This window comes from Rhinolophus sinicus, chromosome 14 (genome assembly GCF_057876585.1).
Source record: "Rhinolophus sinicus isolate RSI-liver-muscle chromosome 14, RSI-T2T, whole genome shotgun sequence".
NCBI lineage: Eukaryota > Metazoa > Chordata > Mammalia > Chiroptera > Rhinolophidae > Rhinolophus > Rhinolophus sinicus.
In genome coordinates, this window is record NC_142514.1 from 183,168,163 (window position 1) to 183,177,142 (window position 8,980).

Below are 8,980 nucleotides of genomic sequence, written 5' to 3' on the forward strand. Positions count from 1 at the left end.
CCCCCCTCTGTCCAAGGGCCAGTTCTGCTCACTCCCTGCAGTCCTTCTTCTCTGTTAACATGTCTGCTCCAGTTTCAGTGTCTCCCCACGAGCTCCAGGAGGAGAAAGGCCCTGTCTGCCTTGTTCACCTGTGTACCCGTTACAGAGATGATGCTTAATAAATGTTGCTGAATTGAATGAAAAGGAATAATGTAGATTTTCTCAAAGGATATGAGTGGGGCTGACGTGGCCCAGTCAATCAAGGGGTCAGTGACAGTTGTGAGTCTCTGGGAAGAGCAGTGGAGAAACTTGATTGGGGCTGGGTCTCCATCCTCATGGTGACAACCACAGCTATTTTTGGGCATCTGTCTCATCCTCAAACATGGGAAATCCAGCTTTCAATGACTGACATACAACCTGCACATTTTAAAGATATTTTATTAAAAAAAGAAAAACCAAACAAAAAGCCCAATCCAAGAACTCTTGGTTCTGGGAGTCTGGGAGCAGCTCAAGTCTGTGGCGAGGGTAGAACCTGGAAGACCGACGGTGTGGAGACCTCTGACCCTTGGATGGAAGAGCAAGAGCCTGGAGAGGCTGGTAGACAGAACGGCCTTTCCCCAAGGCTCAGACTCTGTGGCTTGGGCTAATCCTCTTGGAAAAGACAAGAGGGGGGCTCAAACCCCCGAAAAAGGCTCGGTGGACAGTTCCTGAAGGGCCTCAGACCTCTTGTCAGTCACCAACCAGTTAGGAAAGAGGAAAGGATGGCCCGGGGCTCGATCGGGCCGTACTAGCACCCTCCCCAAGGCGGAGTTCAGCCTACCCTAGGGAGGTGGGCTCAGACAGGGAGACACACTCCCAAGTACTGCGCGGGGCTCAAGCTTCTCGGAAGAAGGGGCCCTGATGAGGCGGGACCTGGAGGCGATCCCAGGCCAGACTCCTGGAGCTCAGTGGCCCTGGGGGCCGCGGGGCAGCGCCCGGATCGGCCGAGGCGGGGGATTGTCTAGGACCGGTTCGGGCCGGGCCCGCAAACCAACTCGGCGCTTCTGCTTGCGCAGCAGGTAGTTCGAGTATTGTACCTCTGGCATGGCCAGCTTGAGGCAGGCCTCGGTGGCTGGTCCGGCGCCGCCGCTGGGCAGGTCGTAGCCCATGATGTCCACTTTCCGGCTGGGCTGCCACGGCTGGAGCTGTTTGGTGCGGATCTGCGCCGCTGGCCGCAGTACGGGCTCTTCGCCGAAGCAGCGCCGCAGGAGGCGCTCGCGGGCCTCGCGCAGCTCGCGGGCCTCGCGTTCCACGCAGGCGCGGCCGGCGCGCGCCACGCGGCGCCAGAACGTGGCGTTGAAGTGGTCGTACAGGCCGGCGTCGAGCGCGTTCCAGGCCCGCGCGGCCCGCGCCAGCGCCACGGGGATGGAGGCCAGGCGCGAGCTGGCGGCGCGCGCGTTGAGCTTGGCGTAGAGCACGTCGTCCAGGTCCCAGGCGAGCAGGCGCCGCAGCAGCACGAGCGACTCGTCGAAGTACTCGGCGATCATGACCAGAGAGAAGACCTCCTCCACCTGGCGGATGAGGCCCGCCAGGTAGGCGGCGTCGTTGTGCGGGCTGCGCTCGTTGTCGCCGCCCAGGTCGTAGGCCAGCGTGTTGTGTGCGAACATGGCGAAGTGCTCGCCTGCGCGGTAGTAGGCCTCGGGCGCGCGCAGGAAGGCCTCGAGGGACGCGTTGGGCACGCGCCGGAAGGCCGGGCAGTATTGGTTGTAGTAGCTGAAGAGCGACTCGAACATGGCGGCCGGCTCGCGCAGGATGGTGACATAGACGGTGTCCGGTGGCATGAGACGCTCGAGCTCTTCGCGATCAAAGCGCAGGTGGCTGGCCAGCATGTGCGGCGGGCGCGTGGCCGGGTGCACGAAGTGCGCGGAGAAGTTGCGAGGGTAGCAGAACTGGTGCTCGCAGCTCGGGTGCGGCAGGGCCACCGTCAGGTTGTGGCGCTCGGCGAAGCGGAACAGGATGTTCTGCACGGTCGTGCCCGCAGTCTTGTGCGTCTTTAGGAAGGCCACGGACGTGTGCTTGGGTCGCGGAGGCGAGTCCCGCAGAGGCGGGCAGCTCAGAGGGAACAGCTTAGGGTACCTGCAGGGTCCAGGGAGGGGTCCAAGGAGGAGAGTGTGAGAGGTGTACGGCTTGACCCCCTTCCCAAGGAAGTTGGGATGGGCCACAGAGCATTCCTCGGCTTTACAGAGCAGTAGAGGGGTATGGTAGGCGGCCCCTAAGATGACACAGGTGATTCCTGCTGGCCTCCTGGTGTGTTCATGCTCGCGTGTGTTTCCGTGTGTATTTCCTTCCCCAGGAGTATGGGCATCTTATTGCTGCCTCTCAGGAATAGAAGAGGGCAGCAAGGATGGATGTCCCTTGGGAGATTACATTCTTAAAAAGACTGGCTTCTATCTCGGAGTCTTTCTCTCTCTAGGATAACTCATGCAGGGGAGAACAAGCTGCCATACTGTGAGCAGCCCCAAGGGGAGGTACCTCGTGGCAACAGTTCCCCAAAGGACTGGGCCTTCAGGCTAAAAGCCTGCTTGAAGAACTGAAGTCTGCCAACAGCCACATGAGTGAGCTTAGAAGGGGAGCCGTTTCAACCAAGCCTTCAGATGAGACTGCAACCCCATGAGAGACCTTGAGCCAGAGGTACCCAGCTAAGCCCCACCTGGATTCCTGATCCACAGAAGTGAGATAGCAAATGTTTGAAGTGCTCAGCTGCTAAGTTTTGAGGTAATTTGGTTACACAGAGTTAGATAATAGAGGGACAAAGGTCCGTGGAGAGCCTTGTGGAATTCTACTCTACAGATGAAAAAACTGAGGACCAGAAAGGGAAAAATCATTTACATAAGTCTGGCAACCCAGATAAAGTCACCAAATTATCTTGCTCTCTGTCTTCTTTCTTGTTTACTTTTTCACTGGCTCCTCATCTTGTAGATGGGTGGCATGGGCCTGGAGGCAACCCATTTGTCATGTGATTCCATTAAGGCCTCTGGAGCCACATTCCTTCAGTTAGTCAATATTTTTTCAGCATCTACTCTGTGCCAGGCACTGTTCTAGGTTCAGGAAATCTGATAGTATAAAAAACAGATAATCCTAGTCTTCTATTTCCTCATTCCTGAAACAAGGGTGTTTGGGGTGACAGGTGACCTGTAAACTCCCTTCAGACTTTGAGTCACTCGTTCTCCTGTATCTTTTCTACTATCCTAAGCATAATGTAACAAGGGCAACTCTATAAACAGCTTTAAGAACATCATTGAGATTTCTTATCTGTGGCTTATTTGGGCTCAGGATAATGTCTACACAGACGCCCCTTCCAAAGACCAGCCAAGCATCCTGCAAGAGTGACTGGGCCCATTCAAAGTATTCTCCTGGGCAGACCATGTAGAAAATGTGGAAGCTGAGGCCCCAGGGGTGCTGGGATTTGTTGGGCTCACCGTGAGCCAGGAGTATGGTTGGGGCTCCTATTAGTCATCACATGGTATCCGGTGTTGGGGTGACTAGCTGGGTCACACATACCATTCTCATTTTGTAGATGAGGAAACGGGGGGGGGGGGGGGCGGGCTCAGAGAAGTGAAGGGATTTGCCCAGCACAACAGAGTAGTGAGAAATTGTTTGCAGTCCGTTCAGGAGGCACCCCAAACGTGATGCTGGGGGAAGGACTTGGGCTGGATTAGAATCCCAGTTTAATCACTGACTGACTATGACTTTAAGCAAGTCTCTCAACCCTTTCATTGGAGATCAGACCCTGCCCAGGGAGATGGTGTGGATCTAAAGAGAATGTACGGAAAACACTTGTAGGATAGAGGGAAGGAACAAAGCCCAGCAGAAAACAGACTGTTCTGGCAGGTGCAAGAAATGGGGAAGAAGCACTGCCAGTTCTGGCAACTGGCTGCCTGAGGACACAACTCCCCTGGCCCCACCCCTCACGGAGGCCCCTCCCCCTCCCTGGAGCCCCGCCCCGCCCAGGCCCCTCTCCTTCCCTGAGGCCCTGTCCCCTTACCAGCTGAGCTGTGCCCCCTGATGGATGAGAAGACTCAAGGTGCTGCACCCTAGCACCAGCAGCAGGATTTTCCTGCGGCTCATCTTGGTGGCCTGCTGCAGGCGCTGGAGGATGGGTGGCATGGTGGGGTACCCACCCCTGGACCAGCCAGGATCTCGCTATCCAGGACTCCCTTCGTCGGCACTCATGGGGGCTCCTGAGGCTCTGGTAGCAGGGCCAGTGTTCCTGAGAGGCCTGGCAGGAGAAGGAGGCAAACAGGTTTGCAGTGGGCAGAGATGGGCTCTGAGCCCCAGCAGGTTGCTGCAAAGGAGAGCTCCAAAGAGTGGGGTGAGCGGAGAGGCCAGGGAAGATCAGATTCCTCCCTCCCGTCACCAAGACCCTATCTCCACACTGCTCCAGATAGCTCAGTCTTGGGTGGAATTACAGGCTCTGGGGTGTGGCCAGCCCTTCAGGCTGTAGCCACTCCCTCCCTCCCTCCCTGTCTCTGCTGCTCTGCCTGGCCCTAATTCGGCCTTGCCATTTGTATCTGGATCCCCAGTAGACCAAACACCAAGGCTTCACTCAGAGCACAGAAGTCTCAACCCAGGGTTTCCCCTCCTCCAGGACTCCTTGCCTGATGGTGTCAGCGAAGGGTTAGTCTCGATTCCCCAAACACCGAGCTCCTTAGAAACACCCACCAAGCCTTCAGCTTCTCAAGTCTCTGACACAGGGAAGGGGTCAATACTACAGGCTTACTATCTGTACCCTACTGTCACAGAGTCCGTGCCCTTAGACGTGTGCTGCTTCCACAGAGAACTGATTTTCCCAGCCCGCCCTGGACTCTGGCACTTCTGCATGCTGCTGAGCCCCGAGCCCTCCCCGCTGCGCTCCTGCCCTGAGGGCCCAAGACCAGTAAATCCATGAGGGAAAGAAATGAAGAACTTGAAATCCTGGAACCCTAGCTGGATTCCATCCCCAGACACCTGAAATCCTGGCCACCCCATCAGCTGACTCTGCAATGAGAGTTGTCTGGCCAAAGCAGTGGGATGGCAGCCTGGGAGGGGGGCAGGGGTGTGGGGAATGCAAAGGGGTTCCTGCCGGCTGAGACTCCTGGAGAAGGTGGGCCTCCATCCCAGGTGAGCAGCAGGAATGAGAGGCAGAAGGGCCTGGTTCCCGGCTAGTTACCTATCCCCACACGGGCAGCCCAGCCTTTGGCAGCGCCAGTGGAAAGTCAGCTTCAGCAGCTAGGGTGGGGTCTCTGCCCCAGGGGCCTCAGTTCAACTTTACCTCATACACCCCTCTCCAAAGGGGAGGGGGAGCCTGGAACCTTACGGACATGTGCATGTGTGTGGAACTAGGACACCTGAGTCCCAGGAGGGGTGAGGTAATGTGAAAACTCTTTTGACCATCACCTTCCCTGGGGACCCTGGGCTTGGCTTCCAATTCTCCTTCTCCCCCGCCCTCTGCCCCCAATTAATCCTGGATTATATTTAAACCTGTTTGGGTGGAAAGATGTCCTGGTTATGCCTTTCCCTTCTTCCCAGGCCCCATCACCTTGTTTCCTCTACCAGCTTGCAGACAGACTTAATCCATCTGGAGCCAAGGGGGGTGCAGGGTCCAGCCACAGAGGACAACCAAGGGCATAGCAGAGAAAGTCCAAGCCTCCCCCACCCCACACACACACCCTGGCTTTTCAAGGCTTGCTGGGGCAGAGGAGATCTGGCTCCACCTGGGGGGGCAGCCTCCAGGAGAAGTCAGAGCCGGAGGCCCTCTCAGGATGGAGGCCCTCTTCCCTTTGTCACTTATCCTGCCTAGAGGACTTGGTGACCAGACAGGAGTTTCCAAAGGGGCAAGGTGGGGGGCAGCCTATTTCCATTTTTGTTAAACTCACTGAAACCACCCTTTTTTTCAGAGACTCAGTCACCCCGAGGTCAAACCTGGGTGGAGCTACAGTAGAATTTTCCCCAGGGAAATGCTTCAACCAGGCCACACAGAGGAGGGTGATGGGGTGCTTGGGGGGCCCCCCATCCCATTCCCCTTAGTCCTGGGAAGCCAGCCAGCTAGACCCCAGTCTGAGGCTCACTTGGAACACGGCTTGATCAGCAGAAGAATTGCCTGGGCATCAGCTTCTGCTTGGCTGTCATCAATGACGGAAGCTCATCACCTTTAGACGCAGCCTGGTCCGTGTCCGAGCATCTTCCTGGGAGAGCGAGGATCCTCAGCTCGTCCCCTGGCACCTTCCACTCTGCGTGGTTGCTAGCGTTGCCCTCCTAGACCACACAGACCATGTTTCCCCATGACAGACCTTCAGGTATTTGAAAGCAGTAACCCTGTCTCCTCTGGGTGGGCACTCGGCCAGGCTAAACATTCGGTCCTGAGAGAGGGTGCTGCTCGGACACCGGAGGCAGCCTCCCGCCGCTTGGCAAGTTCACACCCCCGTGCCTCTGGAGATGGAGTCAGGGCACAGGCAGCCAGGAGGGGCTGGGTTTCCCTCTGTGATCTCCTGGCTGGTGTGGGGTGCGTGGCGGTCTGCTGGGGCCAGCCACTGGCTCCTGTCCCTTGCGTGCTTCAAACTACTCCCCAGCTGACCCCGTGTCTTCTCCGTGGAGAGAGTTTTCCTCTGCTGTCCCAGACAGGTCAGTGTGCTTATCAGAATATCAGCCTCATCAGAATATCAGTGCTGATTTTAGTCAGAACCGTCTACCTCAGGCTGCTGCCTGGTTTTGCAAATTGCTTTCCTTTCTCCAGGGAACCAAAGATGAGATGGTATAGCCAGCCAGAGCTGTGAAAACCGGCCTGGACACCCACCCACTCCCAAATGAGCCCTGTTCTCTCTCCCCTCCAAGCTCTAGGGCTGATATGGGTGCATTTAGAGGAGGAGGGCGCCCTGGCCTGGACTACCGGGACCTGACGGGTGGCTGCCCCGAGACTCCATCCTTACTAGAAGATGGCACAGCCTAGTGAGTAGGGAAAATGCCCAGGGCACTAGAGAGGAAGGGCCAAGGGCTAAAGGGCTGCAAATTAGTGTCCCAGGACATCAAATATCTTTTCACCTCCCTCTCTCTCCCCCTCCAGCCTGCACCAGACCCCTTTCCCTGTCATCCACCCCCACATCATCCCTGCCTCTGAATTCCCCTCATCTCCTTCCTCTATCACTACCTGCCTGCCCCCAACTCTCCATTCCTTCAGTTTCACCCCAGCCTCCCCCAGGGATCTCTCACGGGGATCTGGTCACCATAGGGGATAGGCCAGATTCCCCCTCTCGCTGTGTCATCTCCCGTTCCTCAGGGGGCAGAATGCTCCCCCTCCTCATGCTGTCCAGGCTCTGGGCCCCCACGCCACTCTCCCGCCCACCCCTCATTCCCCATCCCTGTCCGGTCTCCCCCGCCCCCCAGCCCCAGGTCGGCCACTGCAGTACATACGCGCGCGGGCTCTGCCTCCGACCCCGCTGGTGGGTGGTCGCCGCTACCTCCCAACCCTGTCCTGAAATCTGGTGCGGGTCTGAGGGCGCCGGGGCCCTGTGCACGAGTGCCCGTCGCTCCCCTCTCCGCGCCTGGATGGGATCAGGTGGCGGCGTCCGCTCAGCTTCGCTCCTCTCAGCTCTGCCTGCCGCCCGCCCCCCATCGCACACCGGAGGCGGGGCGGGGGCGGGGGCCCAGCAGCAGCGCAGGGGAGGGGGAGGAGAAGGGGAGGGGGCAGCCCTGAGTGGCAGGTTGGCGAGGAACATTCTCCGGGTACTGTCTTCAGATGCGGGCATCTTCCCCTGGCAACCTTGCAGATTCTGGACACCAATGTGGCCAGCTTCTTGACCTCCCTCTACAGAAGGGGAAACTGAGGAGGGGACGTTGTCTGGATACTCCCGCATTGCTGGGCATTGCTGGCCACACTGGTCACTCTTGGGCTGGTGGGTCCTGGGGGAGTTAGAGACGCAGGTACCTTTACAAGCATCCACGTGCTCCCTCCCCTGTCTCCTCCTTTTCCACCTCCAGCAGAGAAGCACAGCTCCAGCCCTGGGTCTGGTCCTATCTACCTTCTTACCCCTGGGGGCCCATTCCCTTTCAACCTCTGAGGCAGCCCTTTGCTGCGGACCTACTCCCACTCTCCATCAGGACCCCAGACCCACTCATTCTGGTCCAGAGCCTTAGTGGGCCTGGGACCCCTGCCCAGGCACGTTACCTGGCCTGGTTGCTTTTAGCTGTCTGATGGGGAGCTGTTCTGAGCCCGCAGAGATGGAGGCTTTGTGTGAGCTCCTATATGTGGGAGGTGGGCTTGAATTTTCTACTGCCTTCTCAGTTCTCCGCTCCTGCCACCTGGGAGCTGGGCAGCAGCACTTCCCAAAGTCACACCAGACACCAAGCTCCCCAATTAGTTCTGTGGTTCTCATGGACCCCTGCTTCGCCTGTCCTCTGGGCCTGGTATGGCAAGGATCTTGGAGCTGGGGCCGCCACGCAAAGCTGGGACGGGGTTCCATTCTAGACCCGCACTGGTAGATACTGTGTGAGGGTTCTTGTTAAGGAGGTGAAGGGAATTGGGTCTCTCAGAGTCAGGAGAATTGCTTGTGGTCCCAGTTTGGCTCCTTGGGCATGTCAGCTTCGCTCTGTCCCCTAGTCTTCCCATTTGCACAATGAGGGTCCTATCCTGCCTGGGTCCCAGGAAGGTTAAGATAAAATGGGGCCTCACTTGTCCTGTCCCTTTCTGGCCTAAGCTACACTACCTCCTCACCCATCAGTCCCCTTAGTTTATCCTGCTTCAGAGACACCCATACCCTTCCCCAGCACATATACATGCCTTGGGGCCTCCAGCCTCAGATGACCTGCCATCATTCTCCAGTTACGGGGAGCAGAAAGACACTTCCTTTGTGTCAGGAATGGTTCTGCTTGAGTGGGCTGACAAGCTGGAGGGAAGGGCACCACTGTTCTTTCTTCTCTCCTTTCTGGGTTTGGCTTCTCTGGGAGAGTCAGGAGTCTGGGATGGTGGTAGTGATGGAAGGGGGAAGGT

At 57.6% G+C, this 8,980-nt stretch overlaps 1 protein-coding gene across 2 annotated transcripts; it reads right to left on the bottom strand.

Moving 5' to 3' along the window:
- Positions 1–399: 399 nt before the first annotated feature.
- GAL3ST3 (galactose-3-O-sulfotransferase 3) lies at positions 400–7,616 on the bottom strand. 2 transcript variants are annotated; one of them, XM_074336722.2, is made up of 4 exons: positions 7,405–7,616; positions 6,066–6,252; positions 4,004–4,237; positions 400–2,094 (listed from the first exon to the last, which is right to left on the bottom strand). In XM_074336722.2, exons 3-4 carry the CDS (start codon positions 4,123–4,125, stop codon positions 924–926), a joined length of 1,293 nt encoding a protein of 430 aa, XP_074192823.1. In that variant the 5' UTR covers positions 4,126–4,237; positions 6,066–6,252; positions 7,405–7,616; the 3' UTR covers positions 400–923. The 2 variants fall into 2 exon arrangements, with proteins under 2 accessions (XP_074192823.1, XP_074192822.1); XM_074336721.2 differs by lacking the exon at positions 6,066–6,252.
- Between the last annotated feature and the right edge of the window lie 1,364 nt (positions 7,617–8,980).